Below are 27,673 nucleotides of genomic sequence, written 5' to 3' on the forward strand. Positions count from 1 at the left end.
AAACACTCATAGTTTCAGAACTGACTTAAACCTGCCCATTTTTTTCCAGCACCCAGAAATTTTACACTGTGTAAATACAACGATGTGCATGGATACAAACCAAATGCATCTATGCCTTGCATTTGTGACAGTGTACAATCATGATAAATGTTTGTCCACAGATATTTTGTTTGTTTGGATGGTGATACTACACACTGCCAAATGTAAAATTCGACAGAAAAATAAAATATACATCTCACATGGTTGCTTCTTAGACATACTGGAGTGGGTAAATGTGACATATTCTGTTAATTTATGTACACACAGCAAGTCATGGCTTCACTCACCAGGATGAGGATGTATCGCTGTCCTTTTTCATGGAGATAGTCTGCAAATGTGGGCAGGTCTTTGAACTTGACTGTATCATAGGTGAAATCTTTTTTATCCTCCATGTAGTCAATGTCAGTGTACTGAATATCCTGCATCAGATGGAAAAAAAATGCACATATTCAGTGACTTTAAAATGCTCTTGGATCTATCCCCTGACTTGTGCAATGAAGTATGTGTGTAAAAGATTATCCATTTATTTTCTACAACTGCTTCCTCTGAGTCAGGTCACAGGGTGGCTGCAGAACATCCTAGCATTTATAGGGCATGAGGCATGGTATACCTAGGACAGGATGCCAGTCTATCACAGGACAACATATAGGCAAAAACACATTCACACCCACACACACACCTATGCCAGTTCAAATTTTCCAATTCACCTGACCTGCATGTCTATGGAAGTGGGAGGAAGTGAGAGCACCAAGAGGGAATCCACGCAAACATGGGGAGAACATGGAAACTCCACACAGAAAGGCCCCAGGTGGAAAGTGATTTATTTATGATTAAAAAAAAAAATTAATACTGATATTTTATTTGCTCAGAAACTGAGGAACTCACTCACTCATCTTCAATCGCTTACTCCAATTTAGGGTCGCAGGGGGCTGAAGCCTAACCCAGCAGCCATAGAGCGTGAGGAGGAGTACACCCTGGACAGGACACCAGTCTGTCGCAGGTCCACATATAGACAAACAAACACATTCACACCCGAATGCACACCTGCGGACAATTTCCAATCCACCTAACCCACGTGTTGTTAAATGTGGGAGAAGCACCAGGAGGGAACCCATTCAAACATGGGGAGAACACGCAAACTCCACTCAGAAAAGCCACAGGTGTGAACTGAACGCATGACCTTCATGCTGTGAGGCAACAGTGCTGTGCTACAGAATTGAGGAACTATGTATCATAAAAAAATGTTTGAAATTCAGAAATGGTTCACAGATTTTTTTTTTATTGTTATTATTTATTCTCTTGAATTAAATGTAAAAGTTGACATGAGAAGCTTATCTTATTTTTTTTTTTTCTTCATTTCAACTCCACTGTGGTGGTGTACAGAGGCAAAAATTACAAAAAAAGAAAAAAAAAAGAAAGTATGTCATTGTACAAATAAATTGGCCTGTGTATATTTTATTGCTTTGGCAGACAAAGTACTGGTATGTATATAGGTTTTGATTTATGTACTTGTGTAACCTGTTGTGCCTTGATAAAGGTATACACTCCACAAAGCATCCCTATAGTTTTAAATGTAAATTCAACCTTTCTGTTGACCTGCCGGTGTTCTAAGATGTGAGTCGATACAAGTCTTGTACTTGTGCTGCCAGATCTTTAGAGGACAGTACTAATGTGAACGCATTCTTTATTTTTTAGTCCGGGGGTGACTTTATACTTACTCTCTGTCTGTGTTTTCTCTGGCAAAATCTACTTCATATCAATAGAACAGATGGTTTGGAAAGCTGTGCCAGGACTTTCCACTAATGGCAATCAGCTCTAGTCATATTAGGCAGAATTTGATAATGCCCTCTGTGGTCTATCTAACCATTATCAAATATGTCCCTCAATATAGCAGGAGAGGAAGCAGCTGCATCATAATGTTAGCAGATATGTAACAGATTTAAGATTATCAAAGAGTAAATGCGTCATAGAGTCATTTGTTTGCATTTGAACTTGGGATAATACAGTTTTGAATGAATGAATGAATGAAAAATGAATGAATGAATGAATGAATGAATGAAAACTGTTTATTTCGAACATTTGATACAACAACAATTACAAGATAGATCAGTAAAGACAACAACAAAAAAGTTCCTACTGTGTACCCAACATGTCCGAAAAGGGGTAGGGTGAAGCATCAGCTTATTTATCCCTACCCCTTCTTCCCCACAACCACTAATACCCTTTGCCACATATACACATAGATTCCTACACACCTAAACCGATATCAATATATATATATACATACACACATACATTCACATATATATATATATATATATATATATATATATATATATATATATATATATATATATATATATATATATATATATATATATATATATATATATATCACTCAATCAACCAATTTTTTTATATAGCGCCAAATCACAACAAACAGTTGCCCCAAGGTGCTTTATATTGTAAGGCAAGGCCATACAATAATTATGTAAAACCCCAACGGTCAAAACGACCCCCTGTGAGCAAGCACTTGGCTACAGTGGGAAGGAAAAACTCCCTTTTAACAGGAAGAAACCTCCAGCAGAACCAGGCTCAGGGAGGGGCAGTCTTCTGCTGGGACTGGTTGGGGCTGAGGGAGAGAACCAGGAAAAAGACATGCTGTGGAGGGGAGCAGAGATCGATCACTAATGACTAAATGCAGAGTGGTGCATACAGAGCAAAAAGAGAAAGAAACAGTGCATCATGGGAACCCCCCCAGCAGTCTGCATCTATAGCAGCATAACTAAGGGATGGTTCAGGGTCACCTGATCCAGCCCTAACTATAAGCTTTAGCAAAAAGGAAAGTTTTAAGCCTAATCTTAAAAGTAGAGAGGGTGTCTGTCTCCCTGATCTGAATTGGGAGCTGGTTCCACAGGAGAGGAGCCTGAAAGATGAAGGCTCTGCCTCCCATTCTACTCTTACAAACCCTAGGAACTACAAGTAAGCCTGCAGTCTGAGAGCGAAGCGCTCTATTGGGGTGATATGGTACTACGAGGTCCCTAAGATAAGATGGGACCTGATTATTCAAAACCTTATAAGTAAGAAGAAGAATTTTAAATTCTATTCTAGAATTAACAGGAAGCCAATGAAGAGAGGCCAATATGGGTGAGATATGCTCTCTCCTTCTAGTCCCCGTCAGTACTCTAGCTGCAGCATTTTGAATTAACTGAAGGCTTTTTAGGGAACTTTTAGGACAACCTGATAATAATGAATTACAATAGTCCAGCCTAGAGGAAATAAATGCATGAATTAATTTTTCAGCATCACTCTGAGACAAGACCTTTCTGATTTTAGAGATATTGCGTAAATGCAAAAAAGCAGTCCTACATATTTGTTTAATATGCGCTTTGAATGACATATCCTGATCAAAAATGACTCCAAGATTTCTCACAGTATTACTAGAGGTCAGGGTAATGCCATCCAGAGTAAGGATCTGGTTAGACACCATGTTTCTAAGATTTGTGGGGCCAAGTACAATAACTTCAGTTTTATCTGAGTTTAAAAGCAGGAAATTAGAGGTCATCCATGTCTTTATGTCTCTAAGACAATCCTGCAGTTTAGCTAATTGGTGTGTGTCCTCTGGCTTCATGGATAGATAAAGCTGGGTATCATCTGCGTAACAATGAAAATTTAAGCAATACCGTCTAATAATACTGCCTAAGGGAAGCATGTATAAAGTGAATAAAATTGGTCCTAGCACAGAACCTTGTGGAACTCCATAATTAACTTTAGTCTGTGAAGAAGATTCCCCATTTACATGAACAAATTGTAATCTATTAGACAAATATGATTCAAACCACCGCAGCGCAGTGCCTTTAATACCTATGGCATGCTCTAATCTCTGTAATAAAATTTTATGGTCAACAGTATCAAAAGCAGCACTGAGGTCTAACAGAACAAGCACAGAGATGAGTCCACTGTCCGAGGCCATAAGAAGATCATTTGTAACCTTCACTAATGCTGTTTCTGTACTATGATGAATTCTAAAACCTGACTGAAACTTTTCAAATAGACCATTCCTCTGCAGATGATCAGTTAGCTGTTTTACAACTACCCTTTCAAGAATTTTTGAGAGAAAAGGAAGGTTGGAGATTGGCCTATAATTAGCTAAGATAGCTGGGTCAAGTGATGGCTTTTTAAGTAATGGTTTAATTACTGCCACCTTAAAAGCCTGTGGTACATAGCCAACTAACAAAGATAGATTGATCATATTTAAGATCGAAGCATTAAATAATGGTAGGGCTTCCTTGAGCAGCCTGGTAGGAATGGGGTCTAATAAACATGTTGATGGTTTGGATGAAGTAACTAATGAAAATAACTCAGACAGAACAATCGGAGAGAAAGAGTCTAACCAAATACCGGCATCACTGAAAGCAGCCAAAGATAACGATACGTCTTTTGGATGGTTATGAGTAATTTTTTCTCTAATAGTTAAAATTCTGTTAGCAAAGAAAGTCATGAAGTCATTACTAGTTAAAGTTAATGGAATACTCAGCTCAATAGAGCTCTGACTCTTTGTCAGCCTGGCTACAGTGCTGAAAAGAAACCTGGGGTTGTTCTTATTTTCTTCAATTAGTGATGAGTAGAAAGATGTCCTAGCTTTACGGAGGGCTTTTTTATAGAGCAACAGACTCTTTTTCCAGGCTAAGTGAAGATCTTCTAAATTAGTGAGACGCCATTTCCTCTCCAACTTACGGGTTATCTGCTTTAAGCTACGAGTTTGTGAGTTATACCACGGAGTCAGACACTTCTGATTTAAAGCTCTCTTTTTCAGAGGAGCTACAGCATCCAAAGATGTCTTCAATGAGGATGTAAAACTATTGACGAGATACTCTATCTCCCTTACAGAGTTTAGGTAGCTACTCTGCACTGTGTTGGTATATGGCATTAGAGAACATAAAGAAGGAATCATATCCTTAAACCTAGTTATAGCGCTTTCTGAAAGACTTCTAGTGTAATGAAACTTATTCCCCACTGCTGGGTAGTCCATCAGAGTAAATGTAAATGTTATTAAGAAATGATCAGACAGAAGGGAGTTTTCAGGGAATACTGTTAAGTCTTCTATTTCCATACCATAAGTCAGAACAAGATCTAAGATATGATTAAAGTGGTGGGTGGACTCATTTACTTTTTGAGCAAAGCCAATAGAGTCTAATAATAGATTAAATGCAGTGTTGAGGCTGTCATTCTCAGCATCTGTGTGGATGTTAAAATCGCCCACTATAATTATCTTATCTGAGCTAAGCACTAAGTCAGACAAAAGGTCTGAAAATTCACAGAGAAACTCACAGTAACAACCAGGTGGACGATAGATAATAACAAATAAAACTGGTTTTTGGGACTTCCAATTTGGATGGACAAGACTAAGAGACAAGCTTTCAAATGAATTAAAGCTCTGTCTGGGTTTTTGATTAATTAATAAGCTGGAATGGAAGATTGCTGCTAATCCTCCGCCCCGGCCCGTGCTACGAGCATTCTGACAGTTAGTGTGACTCAGGGGTGTTGACTCATTTAAACTAACATACTCATCCTGCTGTAACCAGGTTTCTGTTAGGCAGAATAAATCAATATGTTGATCAATTATTATATCATTTACCAACAGGGACTTAGAAGAGAGAGACCTAATGTTTAAAAGACCACATTTAACTGTTTTAGTCTGTGGTGCAGTTGAAGGTGCTATATTATTTTTTCTTTTTGAATTTTTATGCTTAAATAGATTTTTGCTGGTTATTGGTGGTCTGGGAGCAGGCACCGTCTCTACGGGGATGGGGTAATGAGGGGATGGCAGGGGGAGATAAGCTGCAGAGAGGTGTGTAAGACTACAACTCTGCTTCCTGGTCCCAACCCTGGATAGTCACGGTTTGGAGGATTTAAGAAAATTGGCCAGATTTCTAGAAATGAGAGCTGCTCCATCCAAAGTGGGATGGATGCCGTCTCTCCTAACAAGACCAGGTTTTCCCCAGAAGCTTTGCCAATTATCTATGAAGCCCACGTCATTTTTTGGACACCACTCAGACAGCCAGCAATTCAAGGAGAACATGCGGCTAAACATGTCACTCCCGGTCTGATTGGGGAGGGGCCCAGAGAAAACTACAGAGTCCGACATTGTTTTTGCAAAGTTACACACCGATTTAATGTTAATTTTAGTGACCTCCGATTGGCGTAACCGGGTGTCATTACTGCCGACGTGAATTACAATCTTACCAAATTTACGCTTACCCTTACCCAGCAGTTTCAAATTTCCTTCAATGTCGCCTGCTCTGGCCCCCGGAAGACAATTGACTATGGTTGCTGGTGTCGCTAACTTCACATTTCTCAAAACAGAGTCGCCAATAACCAGAGTTTGATCCTCGGCGGGTGTGTCGTCGAGTGGGGAAAAACGGTTAGAGATGTGAACGGGTTGGCGGTGTACACGGGGCTTCTGTTTAGGGCTACGCTTCCTCCTCACAGTCACCCAATCAGCCTGCTTTCCCGGCTGCTCGGGATCTGCCAGGGGGGAACTAACGGTGGCTAAGCTACCTTGGTCCGCACCGACTACAGAGGCCTGGCTAGCTGTAGAATTTTCCATGGTGCGGAGCCGAGTCTCCAATTCGCCCAGCCTGGCCTCCAAAGCTACGAATAAGCTACACTTATTACAAGTACCGTTACTGCTAAAGGAGGCTGAGGAATAACTAAACATTTCACACCCAGAGCAGAAAAGTGCGGGAGAGACAGGAGAAGCCGCCATGCTAAATCGGCTAAGAGCTAGTAGCTACGCTAACCTAGCGGATTCCTAAAAACACGCAAAGTGAATAATGTGTAAATAATTTAGAGGTGATTCAGCAGAAGGAGTGCTTTAGTTAAGGCACGTAAAGATTACACTGGGAAACAAATCGTAATCTAGATAACTAGATCAATCTAACCGCGCAACAGATACAGAAAAACACCACTGTGCTCCGGAACAGGAAGTGATACAATACCGCAGTGAGAGCCAACCACCAGTAGAGGCAAGCAAGAGATCAGATCTGGATCAAACTTTGTCAGGCGATATATACACACATATATATATATATATATATATATATATATATATATATATATATATCAACATACATACACATATACATACACATATATACACATATACATATATATATACACAAACATAAATATACACCTACACATACCTACTTACATACAAAATACTATATATTTACAAGCCGAAGCAAAAAACAAAAACACCCTAACCCTCATTACCCTTCCTCCTCCCTATACCTAGAAAAAAAACATATTTTTGTACCGCTGTTTGAACTGGTTCATGCTTGGACATTGCTTGAGCCCCACTCCCAATCTGTTCCACATCCTCACCCCACAGACAGAAATACAGAAACCTTTTAATGTTGTTCGTGCCCACTGATGCTTTAAATTAAATTTCCCCCTCAGACTGTAATCCCCTGATCTGTTAAAAAAACATATTTTTAATATTTGCTGGAAGTAAATTGTTTATTGCTTTATACACAATTTGTACTGTTTGAAAATGAACTAAGTCTGTGAATTTTAAGAATTTGGATTGTAAAAATAGTGGATTTGTATGATCTCTATAGCCAGTATTATGAATAATTTTTATAGCTCTTTTCTGCATTACTGATAGTGATTGTGTTGTACCTTTATAAGTATTACCCCATACCTCTGCACAGTACTGTAAATATGGTAAAACCAGTGAGCAGTAAAGAATGCGGAGTGAGTTGTGGTCCAGAATATGTTTCGCTTTGTTTAGAACTGAAATGCTTCTTGACAGTTTACTTTGTATATGTTTTATATGAGTCTTCCAGTTTATCTTATCATCTATTATCACCCCCAGAAACTTATTTTCATGTACCCTTTCAATATCTACCCCCTCGACTTGTAACTGAACCTGTATGTATGTATTACAATAGCCAAATAACATGTATTTTGTTTTACTTAAGTTTAATGATAATTTGTTTCTGTCAAACCATATTTTCAATTTTCCCATTTCTATACTGATCCTCCTCAGTAACTCCTGCAAATCCCCCCCTGAACAAAAAATGCTTGTGTCATCTGCAAATAATACTAATTTTAATATTTTGGAAACATTGACAATATCATTTATATAAATTAGAAACAGTTTTGGAACCAATACTGACCCCCTGTGGGATGCCACAAGCATTGTCCAAGCATGATGATGATGTATATTCCCCCAACTTCACAACACCAACCCCCTAATCCCATACTGTTCAAGTTTATTGATTAATATGTCATGATTGATTGTATCAAAAGCCTTTTTAAGGTCTATAAATATTCCAACTGAATGTAATTTGTGGTCTATGGCGTTTGTAATCTCCTCAACTGATTTTATTAATGCAAGTGATGTTGAACTATGTGCTCTGAATCCATATTGACTATCAGTAAGTAATTTATGTTTATTTATGAATTTGTCTAATCTATTATTGAATAACTTTTCTAATAATTTGGAAAATTGTGGAAGCAAAGAAACAGGTCTATAATTTGTGAAGTGGTGTCTATCCCCAGTCTTATACAGCGGCACAACCTTAGCTATTTTCATTTGATTGGGAAATTTACCGGTTTAAAATGATAAGTTACAGATGTATGTTAATGGTTCTACAATCCATTCAATGACCTGTTTTACCACCACCATATCAATTTCATTTAAATCGGTAGATATTTTATATTTACAATTATTCACAATGTCTATAATTTCTTTTCCATCCACTGCTGTGAGGAACATTGAACAGGGATTTCTTTCTATGAGATTATTATCCCAATCCTCAGGTTGGGAATCGGGAATTTTTTCTGCCAAGCTTGGTCCAATATTTACAAAAAAATTATTAAAACCGTTGACTACCTCATCCTTATTTTCCTTCTTGACATTATTATCAATGAAATACTGAGGGTAACTCTGTTTTTTATTACCATTTTTGATAATGCTATTTAATATATCCCATATTCCTTTAATATTGTTTTTGTTATTATATAATATGTTACTATAATATTTCTTCCTACATACCCGTATAATATTAGTTAATCTATTTTTGTATTTCTTATATCTATTTTCTGCCTCTTTAGTCTTTAGTTTTATGAATTCTCTATACAATGTATTTTTCTTATTACATGCATTTCGTAACCCTTTCGTCATCCATGGTCGAGCTTGGATTTTTTGTTTTCTGTAGTCTTGTTTAATTGGACAATTTTTATCATATAATGATGTAAATATTTGTAAAAAAGTTTCATATGCACTATCAACATCACTTTCACTGTATACCTTTTCCCAGTTTTGCTCCTGTAAATCCTTCTTTAGTGTGTTCATGTTTTCCTCTGTCCACACTCGCCTGTATTTTATTTTCTCCTCTGGCTGATTCCGCCGATGGTTTCTATTATAAACGATGAAAACTGGTAGATGATCACTAATGTCATTGATTAATAATCCACTCACAGTGTTATTCTCAATATCATTGCTGAATATATTATCAATTAAGGTGGCACTATGGGATGTAATTCTGCTTGGCCTGGTGATTTTTGGATATAAACTCATACTGTACATTATACTGATAAATTCATCTGTTATTTTATGCTTATTTGGATTGAGCAGATCAATATTTAAGTCACCACAAATGAACACAGTTTTTTGATTAGTTTTTGAGAACATTTTTCCCATACAGTCAGTGAATGTTTCAATACTAGATCCTGGTGCTCTATATATACAGCTGACTAATACATTTTTGCTTTTTTCTTCACATATTTCAATAGTTATACATTCTAATAAGTTATCAATCACAGTTGTCATATTGTCTACTATTTTATAATCCATGTTCTTATCCACATACACAGCCACTCCTCCTCCACTCTTATTCTTTCTGTTTACACAATTAAATTCATATCCATCCAGTTCAAAATCCATTCCTTTATCTTCATTGATCCATGTTTCTGATATAGCAATTATGTTAAATATTTTTTTAAACTGACTTAAATATTCTTTAATGTTTAACTGTGGCCTTGACTAGTGGTGCATTAGGGTTGAGTTACAACACTCATGTCATTTATGGAGGCCATAAACGTCTTAGGATAAGAAGTTTACCTTTGTAATTATGGAAATAAAAGATGAAGTTCAGTGACCCACAATGAAAAACTTCTCACTGTTAAGTTTTGCAAGACTGACCAAATTTAGCAGCAATCCTTATTCTAAAGAAAATGCCAAGCAGAACTGTGTTTTTTTTTTTTTGTTGTTTTTTTTAATCGAGTTGACCAAGAAGGCAATACATTTTGGAATACTTTTAACATTTAGATCAGATTGAATGAGAAAATGAAAGGAATTCAGTCAACTGATCTTCAATCAGCACTAACATTATGTGACTCCTGAAAAATGGTGATCCCAGCTTTGAACCTGTGGAGCCGAGCACACTCTCCATTATTTGAAAGAAAGCTGGATTACCCAGTCTAAGATAAAGGCCATACCTATCACTCTGTCTCTCAAAGTGTTGCCTCAACCTTTATTTCATGCCTGCACAGATTGTGTAACAGTTATGGATCATGCCTCTGTATCCACTCAGTACTATATGACAGGTTCAAGTTTAACAAGAGGAACACAAAGTGAATTATTGATTTACTCCAAAAGCATTCCCAAAAGATGGTGGTAGCAGGGGAAGACAACACTCCCCCCCCCCCCCCCCGCCCCACTCCAAGATGTGAACAAATAACATTACATGACTTTAGTCGCTTGCTCCATAAAATGTGTTAGGAAAAAGGAGAAAAGCTTCTTACATTTGGACACCCGTGAGTCTGTTCATATAGAAATATTTGATTTGTTCACATATTTAGTGAGCCAATAGAAAAGAAAGAAAGAAAGAAAAAAAGAAAACATATCAGCCCCAATTGTGACAACAACATCAGGTTTCTGATACTGCAGTTGAATAATGCTATGTTGCAGCTCATGTAAAGCAAACTGATTACTGATTACTAGCCTTTACTGATTGTCTGGGATACGTCATATCTGTGCTGGACAACTCATAGCCTGAACACTGCAGACTGATATGAGTATACTGTGATTGAGATTGTTATATATTTATTGTGACAATAAAGAGTGCAAATATACAGTGCATCCAGAAAATATTCACGGTGCTTCCACATTTTCTTACGTATGTTATAGCCTTATTCCAAAATGGATTATTTTTTCCTCAAAATTCACACAATAGCCCATAATGACAATGTGATATTTTTGAGCATTTTGCAAATGTATAAAAAAACAAACAAACATGTACATAAGTATTCATAGCCATTGTCATGAAGCTCAAAATTTAGCTCATGTGCATTCTGTTTCCACTGATCATCACTGAGGTGTTTCGACAACTTAATTAGATTTGATTGATTTGATATGATTGGTAAAGGCAGACACCTATCTACATATAAGGTTCAACAGTTGACAGTGCATGTCGGAGCACAAACCAAGCATGAAGTCAAATTGTCTGTAGATGTCCGAGACAGGATGGTCTCTCCTGGAAATCTGGGGAAGCGTACAGAAACATTTCTGCTGCTTCAAAGGTTCCAGTGAACACTGTAGCCTCTGTCATCTGTAAAGGGAAGAAGTTTGGATCCACCAGGACTCTTCCTAGAGTTGGCTGCCCATCTAAACTCAGCGATCGGGGGAGAAAGACCTTAGTCATGGAGGTGACCAAGAGCCCAATGGTTACTCTGTCCATGCTCCAGCATTCCTCTGTGACGAGGAGAAACTTCCAGAAGGACAACAATCTCTGCAGCAATCCACCAATTATGCCTGTATGGTAGAGTGGCCAAACAGAAGGCACATGGTAGCCCGTCTAAAATTTGCCAAAAGGCACCTGAAGGACTCTGTGATGAAATTCTGTGGTCTGATGAGACACAGATTGAACTTTTTGGACATGAATGGCAAGAAACATGTTTGGAGGAAAGCAGGCACCATCCCTACAGTGAAGCATGGTGGTGGCAGCATCTTGGTGTCGCAATGTTTTCTTCAGTGACAGGAACTGGGAGACTAGCCAGGACTGAGGAAAAGATGAATGCAGAAAATACAGAGACATTCTGAAAAACCTGCTCCAAACCTGACCTCAGACTCCGGCGACAGTTCATCTTTCAGCAGGACGATGACCCTAAGCACACAGTCAAGATATCAAAGAAATGGCTTCAGGACAACTCTGTGAATTTCCTTGGCCCAGCCAGAGCCCAGACCTGAATCCGATTGAACATCTCTTGAGAGTTCTGATAATGACTGTGCACTGATGTTCCCCATCCAACCTGATGGAGCTTGAAAGGTGCTGCAAAGAGGAATGAGCAAAGCTGCCTAAGTACAGTGAGGCAAATAAGTATTTGATCCACTGTCGATTTTGCAAGTTTTCCCACCTACAAAGAATGGAGAGGTCTGTAAGTTTTATCGTAGGTACAATTCAACTATCAGAGACAGAATCTAAAAAAAAAAAAAAAAAGAAAAATCCAAAAATCACATTGTATGATTTTTAAATAATCAATTTGCATTTTATTGCATGAAATAAGTATTTGATCACCTAACAACCAGCAAAAATTCTGGCTCTCACAGACCTGTTAGGTTTTCTTTAAGAAACCCTCCTATTCTGCACTCTTTACCTGTATTAATGGCACCTGTTTAAACCATTACCTGTATAAAAGACACCTGTCCACACACTCAATCAATCACACTCCAACCTATCCACCATGGCCAAGACCAAAGAGCTGTCTAAGGACACCAGGGACAAAATTGTGGACCTGCACAAGGCTGGGATGGGCTACAGGACAAAAGGCAAGCATCTTGGTGAGAAGACAACAACTGCTGGAGTAATTCTTAGACTGGGATTCCATGCAAGATCTCACTTTGTGGGGTAAGAATGATTCTGAGAAAGCCCAGAACTACACAGGAGGACCTGGTCAATGACCTGAAGAGAGCTGGGCCACAGTCACAAAGATTACATTAGTAACACATGATGCCTTCATGGTTTAAAATCCTGCAGGACAGTGAGGTCCCCCCTGCTCAGGCCAGCACATGTCCAAGTCTGTTTGAAGTTCACCAGTCACCATCTGGATGATCCAAAGGAGGCATGGGAGAAGGTCATGTGGTCAGATGAGACCAACATAGAGCTTTTTGGTGTCAGCTCTACTCGCCGTGTTTGAAGGATGAGAACAACCCCAAGAACACCATCCTAACCATGAAGCATGGGGGATAGAAACATATTTTTTGGGGGTGCATTTCTGCAAAGGGGACAGTACGACTGCACCGTACTGAAGGGAGGATGGATGGGGTCATGTATTGTGAGATTTTGGCAAACAACCTGCTCCCCTCAGTAAGAGCATTGAAGATGGGTCATGGCTGGGTCTTCAAGCATGACAGTGACCTGAACACAAAGCCAGGGCAACTAAGGAGTGGCATCGTAAGAAGCATTTCAAGTGCTGGAGTGGTCTAGCCAGTCTCCAGACCTGAACTCAATAGCAAATCTTTGGAGGGAGCTGAAACTCAAAACCTGAAGGATCTGGAGAAGATCTGTATAGAAGAGTGGACCAAAATCCCTGCTGCAGTGTGTGCAAACTTGGTCAAGAACTACAGGAAATGTCTGACCTCTGGAACTGCAAACAAAGTTTTCTGTACCAAATATTAAGGTTTGAGTTTTCTGATTTTTTTTTTTTTTTTAAGATTCTGTCTCTTACAGTTGATGTGTACCTATGGTTAAAATTACAGACTTCTACATTCTTTGTAAGTGGGATAACTGGCAAAATTCACAGTGGATCAAATACTTATTTTCCCCACTGTAGGTGTGCCAAGCTTGTGGCATCATATTCAAGAAGACTTGAGACTGTAATTGTTGCCAAAGATGCATCTACAAAGTATTGAGCAAAGGGTTTGAATTATTATATACATGTGGTTTCTTTGTTTGTTTGTTTTTTGATTGTTTTTTTTTCTTTTTTTAATAAATATGCAAAAAAAAAAAACTTTTTCATGTTGTCATTGTGGGGTGTTGTGAGTAGAATTTTGAGGGAAAAAAATAATTTACTCCATTTTGGAATAGAGCTGTAATATAATAAAATGTGGAAAAGTGAATGACATCATGATTTTGTAACATAGACTGCAGAATCATTGTGCATCGGACCATCTTTGAAAAATGGATCAATGTAGAAATCCTGATGTTGGATCAAGGGGGTGTAGATAAGTTAAAAAATGTTGATCTTATTACATTACATCATAACAAATACATTTATTGATAAAATGTTATTCTAGTAAATGTTAACATCCATATGGAACACATCTGCTTCTTTGTGTAATAAATAAATAAATAAATAAATAAGAAAACCCTTCCAATGGGTTTCTTGCAGACATTAAAAATAGATCAAGATACAGGTCAGGAACTTACAGTTAATGCATTTCAACATTATATCAGTACCATATTTTGTTGTTACAACATCTAGAGATCAGCACTGGACCGACATTGATATTATGTTGATTGATGTCACAGTATAACACAAACAAAAACAAAACTGCCACAGTGTCATTGTGCCCATGAGGATGCACAAGTTTTAGGCATACAGCAATTTTGATTGATGTATGGACTTTAATCCACCCCCTCCCCCATTCATGAGCCAGCAAAAAGGGGTCTTAGTGGTTGAAGAGGGTGCAAAATGGCAATACAGTGAGGTGTGCTTTGGAACAAAACAAGCTGAAAGTACCATAGCAGCCTTTCTTTTCAGACAAACATGCCATATAGTCATAGTCAGACAAACATTTGTAAAAACAACTTCAGGATGATACATAGTAACCTTGATGGCCTGCACAGCAATGCAATACAGAAATGTTGAGCTAAATAAGAGACAAGTGGCCTGGAGTCATGAAGCAGCCAGAAGATGTTTGGAAGGAGGACCGCTAAACATGGACAAAAGTGAAATTTGGTGACATATGATATTGCTAACCTTTTCAGGGTTTGTGCACTGAAAAAAAAAAAAAAAACAACTTAAAAAGCATTAAAACTGGTAAAACCTGAATGTGTTAAGTTGTTTGAACAAATATGGTTGAATTGCGCATGAAGTGCACATGAAGCAGGAATCGTATGCAGAACATGAAAAATCATAGCTTCCTCTAACAGCTCGTACACCTGTTGCTCCAACTATTTGTGCACACCAGTGCTGAAAGATGGCTGAAAGTGTGTGTGCTGTGAGAGCCCATCGAACCCCCTCGCAGCAGGTGTCGGCCAAATTCCAGCTGACACACACGAACATCTAACACCGCTTTGGCACTTAGAAAATATGTGGCCATTCATACTATCATCACGAAAACAGTCAGCAGACAATCACTGTCGAGCTGGATGTGAAATTTGTCTACCTGTCCCACGACTGTGGAGTTGCAAAAAGCCACATACATGTGGTGCATGTGTCTTGCCCGTGTGCGTGTCTTTTGTGTCGGGGTGGGGGGAGTACACTTGCATAAAATGTTTATATGTATGTACAGATCTGGTCACATGGAGGCCGGACAGCCAGGTCTGATCACACACAGCATGGGGAGGGGCCTTTCGGCTAATCACAGCACACTGACAGCTGGATGACGGCTCAGTGCACACATTACATTATTTTCTCTCAAAAATTCTTGAAAGGGTAGTTGTAAAACAGCTAACTGATCATCTGCAGAGGAATGGTCTATTTGAAGAGTTTCAGTCAGGTTTTAGAATTCATCATAGTACAGAAACAGCATTAGTGAAGGTTACAAATTATCTTCTTATGGCCTCGGACAGTGGACTCATCTCTGTGCTTGTTCTGTTAGACCTCAGTGCTGCTTTTGATACTGTTGACCATAAAATTTTATTACAGAGATTAGAGCATGCCATAGGTATTAAAGGCACTGCGCTGCGGTGGTTTGAATCATATTTGTCTAATAGATTACAATTTGTTCATGTAAATGGGGAATCTTCTTCACAGACTAAAGTTAATTATGGAGTTCCACAAGGTTCTGTGCTAGGACCAATTTTATTCACTTTATACATGCTTCCCTTAGGCAGTATTATTAGACGGTATCGCTTAAATTTTCATTGTTACGCAGATGATACCCAGCTTTATCTATCCATGAAGCCAGAGGACACACACCAATTAGCTAAACTGCAGGATTGTCTTACAGACATAAAGACATGGATGACCTCTAATTTCCTGCTTTTAAACTCAGATAAAACTGAAGTTATTGTACTTGGCCCCACAAATCTTAGAAACATGGTGTCTAACCAGATCCTTACTCTGGATGGCATTACCCTGACCTCTAGTAATACTGTGAGAAATCTTGGAGTCATTTTTGATCAGGATATGTCATTCAAAGCGCATATTAAACAAATATGTAGGACTGCTTTTTTGCATTTACGCAATATCTCTAAAATCAGAAAGGTCTTGTCTCAGAGTGATGCTGAAAAACTAATTCATGCATTTATTTCCTCTAGGCTGGACTATTGTAATTCATTATTATCAGGTTGTCCTAAAAGTTCCCTAAAAAGCCTTCAGTTAATTCAAAATGCTGCAGCTAGAGTACTGACGGGGACTAGAAGGAGAGAGCATATCTCACCCATATTGGCCTCTCTTCATTGGCTTCCTGTTAATTCTAGAATAGAATTTAAAATTCTTCTTCTTACTTATAAGGTTTTGAATAATCAGGTCCCATCTTATCTTAGGGACCTCGTAGTACCATATCACCCCAATAGAGCGCTTCGCTCTCAGACTGCAGGCTTACTTGTAGTTCCTAGGGTTTGTAAGAGTAGAATGGGAGGCAGAGCCTTCAGCTTTCAGGCTCCTCTCCTGTGGAACCAGCTCCCAATTCAGATCAGGGAGACAGACACCCTCTCTACTTTTAAGATTAGGCTTAAAACTTTCCTTTTTGCTAAAGCTTATAGTTAGGGCTGGATCAGGTGACCCTGAACCATCCCTTAGTTATGCTGCTATAGACGTAGACTGCTGGGGGGTTCCCATGATGCACTGTTTCTTTCTCTTTTTGCTCTGTATGCACCACTCTGCATTTAATCATTAGTGATCGATCTCTGCTCCCCTCCACAGCATGTCTTTTTCCTGGTTCTCTCCCTCAGCCCCAACCAGTCCCAGCAGAAGACTGCCCCTCCCTGAGCCTGGTTCTGCTGGAGGTTTCTTCCTGTTAAAAGGGAGTTTTTCCTTCCCACTGTAGCCAAGTGCTTGCTCACAGGGGGTCGTTTTGACCGTTGGGGTTTTACATAATTATTGTATGGCCTTGCCTTACAATATAAAGCGCCTTGTGGCAACTGTTTGTTGTGATTTGGCGCTATATAAAAAAAATTGATTGATTGATTGATTGATTACGAACACAGAAATCACTGCCAGGACAGTTATGTAAATAAATAAGACAATACCTACATATGCAGTTACATAACAAATAACAAAAATGAATGATCACATAACACAGAGAGTCACATGTTGGTCTGGGCACTAAATGGACAGGGAGCGTGTCCACTTACAGCCGCGGCTGTAAATATCTCTACTCCTTGACATCCCAGCTTGACAATACGTTCTGTGTTTGGAAGGACATGAACTTACAACATTCCTCCATGAGGCGCGTGTCTCTGCCTGCTGTCCATATGTGGAAATATATAAAACATGTTTTGCCTTTGCGCCGGGCTGCAACGGCTGGAGCCAGTGCACCTCGTCCATGTCTTTCTTGATTTCAGGCATTTATCCACATTGATTACAGGCCAGCAATGGTAGTGCAGTGGTAAAGTTTCCGTCTGGTAATCAGAGCTTACAGGTTCAGATCCTGTGAATGACTTTCTTTTTAAAACAGGGTTATTTAACCTCAGGGTTCTATATTGTGTCCACGTGTATGTATTATTTATATCAACCCAGTGATATTCACTAATTATACAGCTGGTTTTTAATTTTATAGTTCTCCACATCAGGGGAGTGATGTGATGCAGCTGCTCGCACTGTCTTCCTGCTCGAAAGACACCATCGCATGCATGAACCATTGCACCGGGATCATGCACGCCTGCCCATCAGCGCAATGTTTTCGTGGTTCGCTCATACGAGCTGTTTCGCCATGAGTCACCCTGAGTTGTACATATTCATACTATGTGTGAAAGGCCCCTTAAGTTTGTAAGTTAAAGTTGATCTAGAGTTGATCTAACTTACAAACTTAAGTTCAAAGAACTTAATTCATTCAGGTTTTACCAATTGTAATGCTTTTTTTAAGTTGGTTCAACAATTCTCTTTTTTTCAGTGTGATAGATTAATTATATATTGTTGCATCAGTGTTCTACAGTATTTATGTGTGGGGTTTCAATGCTTTTAATTTTCCAGGAGGTGACCAAAGGCTAAATGACGCCATCATGATACATATTAAAGCCCACTGGGGGTGACTGATAAAAATCACCAAAAACATAAATTGCATGCAAACAATATGAACAAATTTTGTCAGGAAATACATTCTACAATAAGAGATTTTGAAAATTTCAGTCAAGAAACTAAAAAAATGTCATTAAATTAAATGCACCTAAAAGGTTTACACAGTACTGCATGCAATATTATTACTATTGTTTAACAATCAGTGACATAAAATGTGATAAAACTAACTAGAATAAATAATCAGGAAACAAGTTACACAAACAGACAAAATCTTACATATGGCAGGTCAATGGCACGATTCCTCTCGACTGTTTTCTTGACTATGTCTAGACTGCCATAGTCCCATCGAGAAAGCTGGAAACCCAGTGACCAGTAAGGTGGGATGACAGGCATGCCAATGAGCTGGAAAATACAGATTATATCTTGTTGTACTGCATATACATGCCATGGAAGACACTTTTTTTAAATGAGCAGCTATCCCAACAGGCACACTACGTGTTATTCATGTGACATTAATGTAACCCATGTACGTGTCAATTATGCAAATATTTGGTAGAATATGTTAGTTGAATTTACGTGTTTATTGCGACGTCATATTTACGTGTTTTATGTATGTTGAATATACATGTTGAAAAACAGGTAGTTTTCACATAAAATTAACCCAACCTATATTTGATAATTTTATTTTATTTTACAGATACACAATGAAAACTGAACTCAATTTAGACAGCATAACAGTATGGCAGCACATGTTTTGTTTTCAAATAATTGCAAAAAGTAAATAACTGTTAATCAAAATATACTTAACACAAGTACGTACAGCTTTTTGAAAAATACACTCGATGAGTTACTGTTAAATACACATTCCAAAAAAATTAGTTGTTGAGTGAACTACAGCTCTAACTTTTGAAATACAAGTTTATTCTCATCATATTTCTTTGCAGGGTAAATAATCATGGGTAAATAATCTTCTTCTTTGTCTTACGCATTAAATGGTGGATGGCACCATCTTAAGGTGCATTTACCGGCACCTACCGGGCTGGTGAGTGATCGCTAAGACTCTACAAAATTCTAGCTCCTGGCAGCCACAGTCATATGTTTAGATGCATGGGTAATGCTTGCATGCAATGATACGAATTATGCCGTTTATTCATCATTATGTTTCACACTAGTAGAATCTACGTTGAAAACACATGAACACTCATGAAAAATTTCCATTGAGTTTTTGATTTACTCTATATATAGAATTTACGTAAATATCACATGGGGATATGTAACTAGCTTATGATGTGTCCTTTCTTCATATATTTTACGTACGTGTCTGCTGGGATGCAATATAGCTGACAAAACTGGCCTTGCATACACAGGAGCTGTGAATCTCACCTGAACAAACTCCTGCACCACTTGTTCTGGAGTATCTCCAAACAGTATGTAAAAGTCAAGGACTCCTCCAATGATTCTGTAGGTAACAGCTGGAGCAGGCTGCAGTACGACATCTAAAAGAACCAGCATGCAGTCAAATTAACTCTAGTGATACACCAAAGAGAATTTGATGGCATACCTCAAAAATTGCAGTTCAAACAAATAAATATTAATTGGTCCTTCATTGTGATATTTAATTTTTATTTTTTCTTAACCTTTGCTTTCCTTTGCAGTACCTTTGGTGCCAGAAATATGCTTTCACAGAGACAAACCCATCATTTTGGGTATTAAGAAAGTGTTGACAACTACAATCGTGGCATTGTCATTGGTCCAATCATTTTTCTTTCACAGAGCAAATCAATAAAATTCACTTTGATAGATACAGATGGGTGACAAGTTAAGACCTGAAAAAAATGAACAGAGGTACAATAATTTGCTCCCTCCATTGAGGATATGGCTGTCACTGTATGGTTTGATGTTGAGGAAACTTATGTGCTGCAGCATTCACACCCGTTCTCAACCTAGTTTAACACCTGTGGGAAATTTTATACTAATGTGTCAGATGCTGCTCTCCACCACCATCATCAAAACACCAAAAAGAGATATAGCTTTTCAATGAGTGGTGTTCCCTCTCTCCAGCAGAGTTGCAGACACTTGGAAATTAATGTCAATGTGCAGTGAAGGAGTTCAGATGGTACATTTTAGTGAATCACCTTTCTAAGACACTTTTTATTTTGATTTTCCTTTCATTTGGAACCCATCTATATATTAAATAAGTGAAAATGATTTGGCTTTGAGCCATTATGGAATGGCTTTCTTTTATTAATAATATGGATTTCTCTTTAACTTCAAGTGGATTTACATAAAGGATATGAGTGCATATGACTATAAAGACTATACTCAAATTGCTGCTGATTTCTTTTTATAATATTTGTCTGTTCTTTGCTTTTGCCTGTGCACATGTATCTGATTACCTCTATTGTATTCATGTGTTACTGTGTTTGTATACCAGTATTTTGTCTTTACCCATTGCATTGCTGTTCATGACAAAGACCCCAAATGACTTTCCACTCTCATCCTCCAGGCAGAGGAAAAAAGGGTAGTGTCCATAGAGGTTATGCATTCCCTAGAGGCAAGGTAGACAGAGAAAGAAAGAAGGATGAAGGGATGGTGGGAAGAAGTGTGAAGCACATGGTGGAAATGGGAGAGTTGTTGAAGCGGTAGGGGTGACTTCATCACCTAATCTGCTTATAAGACATTTAGTTAGAAGACCTTTGGGAAAGAGAACACACATGTAGAGATAACACGTACAAAGATACCTGTCATCTGTAAGTCTTTGAGCTATCAACATCTAAAAAGAACTTTTAAAAATGACCTTATCTTTTAAAGAAATTATCACTCTGCATTAGAGTAGGTACTTTTTCATGTGTATTTAATTGTGCCTTAAGGTAGAAATAGACTATAAGATGTACGCCAACAGGGAAAACTACTAATATGTACATATAGCCATGTACTTTCTCTCTGAGCCAATAGGAGGTGTAGCATAGCCATGTTGTGCCTCACTGAGCTAGCAACTGCAGCATTGCTATGTACACTGTTTTTATGTACATTTCAGAGTGGCCTTTTATTGTGGCCAGCCTAAGGCACACCTGTGCAATAATCATGCTGCCTAATCAGCATCTTGATATGCCACAGCTGTGAGGTGGGATGGATTATCTTGGGAAAGGAGAAGTGCTCAATAACAGATTTTAGACAGATTTGTGAACAATATTTGAGAGAAACAGGTATTTTGTGTATATAGAAAATTTGAGTTCAGCTCATGAAAAATGGGAGCAAACACAAAAGTGTTGCATTTTTGTTCAGTGTAGATATTAAACTCAGAAGTAAGAGGTTTTCGGTGAAGGAAAGGTTTCCCTCCACAAAGTATCTAATCACCTGCGTGTGAACAGATAGCTTTCTGAGATGAAGCATTAAAGCCCTACATGCTAGTGTTAGCATGAAAAAACCTCTGAAACTGTGCACCAGCTATTTAGCACTGACACAACCAGTCATATGAAAATGTGCCCAAATATGGCTGTAAACAAGTACAAACTAGAGTACCATCCTCATAGAGCAAACCTCTACATCACTAATTTCCAATACCACAAATTTTTACCTTGAAAAGAAAAAAAAAATCAAGGTCAAAGTCCTGTTAGAAGAGGCTTTTCAATGTTAAAATCAAATATCCACTAAATCCGCAATACAGATCAGATTGGGAGTGCCAGTTTGCCAAATGAGAGTGATTGAGGCACTTTTGTTTGAGGTATATGTAAAATGTACATGAAGTGGGCTTTTCAATATTAATTTTGAAATCCACAATCTGGAGCAGATGTGGATTAAACTTTGTCTGGACCTCACTTCAAATATGAGAGTGATTGGGGCATATTTGATTAAGATAAAATGTAAAATACATTGATGGGGTTTTCAAAGTAAAATTTAAATGGTCACAAAATCTGTAATCTAGATCATATCTGGATCACTTTGTCAGCCAATACAGGATACCATCCTACAGAATGCTGTCAAATATGAAAGAAATTCAATTTTTATCGACATAGTTTTGAATTTTTTGAAAATTTGTTCAGTGTTAAAGGATAGGGAAATTTCCAGTATTTTTCCTGACTTTAGCCTTTGAACTATGACCTTGAAAATTGATCAGGATATGAATCCTATGTAAAAATGACCTAATCATATATGACAAATTGTGGGTTACATGCTGTTCACAAACAAACAACCAAACCTCATTGGCAGAGGTAAATATAAATTTCTCCTTTGGTGTCCCACACAACACACACTATCACCTGAATCACTGCACCATAACCATGACATTGTGACCTTTGCCATGCCCTGTCTCTCATGTTTGGCCTCCTGTGGATTTCCTCTTGTGTTGTCCTCCAGGTGTTCTGTGTTTTATTGAATCAAATCAAATCAAATCAATTTTATTTATATAGCGCCAAATCACAACAAACAGTTGCCCCAAGGCGCTTTATATTGTAAGGCAAAGCCATACAGTAATTACGGAAAAACCCCAATGGTCAAAACAACCCCCTGTGAGCAAGCACTTGGCGACAGTGGGAAGGAAAAACTCCCTTTTAACAGGAAGAAACCTCCAGCAGAACCAGGCTCAGGGAGGGGCAGTCTTCTGCTGGGACTGGTTGGGGCTGAGGGAGAGAACCAGGAAAAAGACATGCTGTGGTAGAGAGCAGAGATCAATCACTAATGATTAAATGCAGAGTGGTGCATACAGAGCAAAAAGAGAAAGAAACACTCAGTGCATCATGGGAACCCCCATCAGTCTAAGTCTATAGCAGCATAACTAAGGGATGGTTCAGGGTCACCTGATCCAGCCCTAACTATAAGTTTTAAGCCTAATCTGAAAAGTAGAGAGGGTGTCTGTCTCCCTGATCCAAAGTGGGAGCTGGTTCCAGAGGAAAGGAACCTGAAAGCTGAAGGCTCTGCCTCCCATTCTACTCTTACAAACCCTAGGAACTACAAGTAAGCCTGCAGTCTGAGAGCGAAGCGCTCTATTGGGGTGATATGGTACTATGAGGTCCCTAAGATAAGATGGGACCTGATTATTCAAAACCTTATACGTAACAAGAAGAATTTTAAATTCTATTCTAGAATTAACAGGAAGCCAATGAAGAGAGGCCAATATGGGTGAAATATGCTCTCTCCTTCTAGTCCCTGTCAGTACTCTAGCTGCAGCATTTTGAATTAACTGAAGGCTTTTCAGGGAACTTTTAGGACAACCTGATAATAATGAATTACAATAGTCCAGCCTAGAGGAAATAATTGCATGAATTAGTTTTTCAGCATCACTCTGAGACAAGACCTTTCTAATTTTAGAGATATTGCGCAAATGCAAAAAAGCAGTCCTACATATTTGTTTAATATGCGCATTGAATGACATATCCTGATCAAAAATGACTCCAAGATTTCTCACATTGCTAGAGGTCAGGGTAATGCCATCCAGAGTAAGGATCTGGTTAGACACCATGTTTCTAAGATTTCTGGGGCCAAGTACAATAACTTCAGTTTTATCTGAGTTTAAAAGCAGGAAATTAGAGGTCATCCATGTCTTTATGTCTCTAAGACAATCCTGCAGTTTAGCTAATTGGTGTGTGTCCTCTGGCTTCATGGATAGATAAAGCTGGGTATCATCTGCGTAACAATGAAAATTTAAGCAATGCTGTCTAATAATACTGCCTAAGGGAAGCATGTATAAAGTGAATAAAATTGGTCCTAGCACAGAACCTTGTGGAACTCCATAATTAACCTTAGTCTGTGAAGAAGATTCCTCATTTACATGAACAAATTGTAATCTATTAGATAAATATGATTCAAACCACTGCAGCGCAGTGCCTTTAATACCTATAGCATGCTCTAATCTCTGTAATAAAATTTTATGGTCAACAGTATCAAAAGCAGCACTGAGGTCTAACAGAACAAGCACAGATATGAGTCCACTGTCTGAGGCCATAAGAAGATCATTTGTAACCTTCACTAATGCTGTTTCTGTACTATGATGAACTCTAAACCCTGACTGAAACTCTTCAAATAGTAATGGTAGGGCTTCCTTGAGCAGCCTGGTAGGAATGGGGTCTAATAGACATGTTGATGGTTTGGATGAAGTAACTAATGAAAATAACTCAGACAGAACAATCTGAGAGAAAGAGTCTAACCAAATACCGGCATCACTGAAAGCAGCCAAAGATAACGATACGTCTTTGGGATGGTTATGAGTAATTTTTTCTCTAATAGTTAAAATTTTATTAGCAAAGAAAGTCATGAAGTCATTACTAGTTAAAGTTAAAGGAATACTCGGCTCAATAGAGCTCTGACTCTTTGTCAGCCTGGCTACAGTGCTGAAAAGAAACCTGGGGTTGTTCTTATTTTCTTCAATTAGTGATGAGTAGTAAGATGTCCTAGCTTTACGGAGGGCTTTTTTATAGAGCAACAGACTCTTTTTCCAGGCTAAGTGAAGATCTTCTAAATTAGTGAGATGCCATTTCCTCTCCAACTTACGGGTTATCTGCTTTAAGCTGCGAGTTTGTGAGTTATACCACGGAGTCAGGCACTTCTGTTTTAAGGCTCTCTTTTTCAGAGGAGCTACAGCATCCATAGTTGTCCTCAATGAGGATATAAAACTATTGACGAGATAATCTATCTCACTCACAGAGTTTAGGTAGCTACTCTGCCCTGTGTTGGTATATGGCACTGGAGAACATAAAGAAGGAATCATATCCTTAAACCTAGTTACAGCGCTTTCTGAAAGACTTCTACTGTAATGAAACTTATTCCCCACTGCTGGGTAGTCCATCAGAGTAAATGTAAATGTTATTAAGAAATGATCAGACAGAAGGGGGTTTTCAGGGAATACTGTTAAGTCTTCAATTTCCATACCATAAGTCAGAACAAGATCTAAGGTATGATTAAAGTGGTGGGTGGACTCATTTACATTTTGAGCAAAGCCAATCGAGTCTAACAATAGATTAAATGCAGTGTTGAGGCTGTCATTCTCAGCATCTGTGTGGATGTTAAAATCGCCCACTATAATTATCTTATCTGAGCTAAGCACTAAGTCAGACAAAAGGTCCGAAAATTCACAGAGAAACTCACAGTAATGACCAGGAGGACGATAGATAACAACAAATAAAACTGGTTTTTGGGACTTCCAATTTGGATGGACAAGACTAAGAGTCAAGCTTTCAAATGAATTAAAGCTCTGTCTGGGTTTTTGATTAATTAATAAGCTGGAGTGGAAGATTGCTGCTAATCCTCCACCTCGGCCCGTGCTACGAGCGTTCTGGGACTTAGTGTGACTCGGGGGTGTTGACTCATTTAAACTAACATATTCATCCTGCTGTAACCAGGTTTCTGTAAGGCAGAATAAATCAATATGTTGATCAATTATTATATCATTTACTAACAGGGACTCAGAAGAGAGAGACCTAATGTTTAATAGACCACATTTAACTGTTTTAGTCTGTGGTGCAGTTGAAGGTGCTATATTATTTTTATTTTTTTTTAATTTTTATGCTTAAATAGATTTTTGCTGGTTATTGGTGGTCTGGGAGCAGGCACCGTCTCTATGGGGAAGGGGTAATGAGGGGATGGCAGGGGGAGAGAAGCTGCAGAGAGGTGTGTAAGACTACAACTCTGCTTCCTGGTCCCAACCCTGGATAGTCATGGTTTGGAGGATTTAAGAAAATTGGCCAGATTTCTAGAAATGAGAGCTGCTCCATCCAAAGTGGGATGGATGCCGTCTCTCCTAACATGACCAGGTTTTCCCCAGAAGCTTTGCCAATTATCTGTGAAGCCCACCTCATTTTTTGGACACCACTCAGACAGCCAGCAATTCAGGGAGAACATGTGGCTAAACATGTCACTCCCGGTCCGATTGGGGAGGGGCCCAGAGAAAACTACAGAGTCCGACATTGTTTTTGCAAAGTTACACACCGATTCAATGTTAATTTTAGTGACCTCCGATTGGCGTAACCGGGTGTCATTACTGCCGACGTGAATTACAATCTTACCAAATTTACGCTTAGCCTTAGCCAGCAGTTTCAAATTTCCTTCAGTGTCGCCTGCTCTGGCCCCCGGAAGACAATTGACTATGGTTGCTGGTGTCGCTAACTTCACATTTCTCAAAACAGAGTCGCCAATAACCAGAGTTTGTTCCTCGGCGGGTGTGTCGCCGAGTGGGGAAAAACGGTTAGAAATGTGAACGGGTTGGCGGTGTACACGGGGCTTCTGTTTAGGACTACGCTTCCTCCTCACAGTCACCCAGTCGGCCTGCTTTCCCGGCTGCTCGGGATCCGCTGGAGGGTAACTAATGGCGGCTAAGCTACCTTGGTCTGCACCGACTACAGGGGCCTGGCTAGCTGTAGGATTTTCCACGGTGCGGAGCCGAGTCTCCAATTCACCCAGCCTGGCCTCCAAAGCTATGAATAAGCTACACTTATTACAAGTACCGTTACTGCTAAAGGAGGCCGAGGAATAACTAAAGATTTCACACCCAGAGCAGAAAAGTGCGGGAGAGACAGGAGAAGCTGCCATGCTAAACCGGCTAAGAGCTAGTAGCTGCGCTAAGCTAGCGGATTCCTAAAAACACACAAAGTGAATAATGTGTAAATAATTTAGAGGTGATTCAGCATAGGGAGTGCTTTAGTTAAGGCACGTGAAGATTACACTGTGAAACAAATCATTATCTAGTTATCTAGATCAGTCTAACTACGCAGATTAAACAGCTAACAGATACAGCAAAACACCGCTGTGCTCCGGAACAGGAAGTGATACAATACCGCAGTGAGAGCCAACCACCAGTAGAGGCAGTCAAAACCTCCCTGAATACCTCCCTGTCTATTTAATGTCTGCCTCCTCCTTAATCCAGTGCTACAACCCCAATTCCAGTGAAGTTGGGATGTTTTGAGAAATGGAAATAAAAACAGAATACAATGATTTGCAAATCCTGTTCAGCCTATATTCAATTGAATACACCGTAAAGACAAGCTATTTAATGTTGATACTGATAAACATTATTGTTTTTGTGCAAATATTTGCTCATTTTGAAATGGATGCCTGCAACATGTTTCAAAAAAGCTGGGACAGTGGTGTGTTTACCACTGTGTTACATCACCTTTCCTTCTAACAACACTCAATAAGCATTTGGGAACTGAGGACACTAATTGTGCATGTCATGACTGCATATAAAAGGAGCATCCCCAAAAGGCTCAGCCATTCACAAGCAAAG

At 38.8% G+C, this 27,673-nt stretch overlaps 1 protein-coding gene across 1 annotated transcript in view; it reads right to left on the reverse strand.

Annotated features, from left to right (window-relative positions):
- Positions 1-27,673, reverse strand: part of si (sucrase-isomaltase (alpha-glucosidase)) — a 309,027-nt gene that overhangs the window by 264,231 nt on the left and 17,123 nt on the right. The window contains exons 6-9 of the mRNA XM_034168783.1: positions 20,908-21,007; positions 19,843-19,955; positions 18,736-18,861; positions 327-458 (exon numbers count right to left, since the gene is read on the reverse strand). Of these exons, the coding sequence (XP_034024674.1) occupies positions 327-458; positions 18,736-18,861; positions 19,843-19,955; positions 20,908-21,007 (471 nt within the window). The remainder of the gene's footprint in view (positions 1-326; positions 459-18,735; positions 18,862-19,842; positions 19,956-20,907; positions 21,008-27,673) is intronic.

This window comes from Thalassophryne amazonica, chromosome 4 (genome assembly GCF_902500255.1).
Source record: "Thalassophryne amazonica chromosome 4, fThaAma1.1, whole genome shotgun sequence".
Classification (NCBI taxonomy): domain Eukaryota; kingdom Metazoa; phylum Chordata; class Actinopteri; order Batrachoidiformes; family Batrachoididae; genus Thalassophryne; species Thalassophryne amazonica.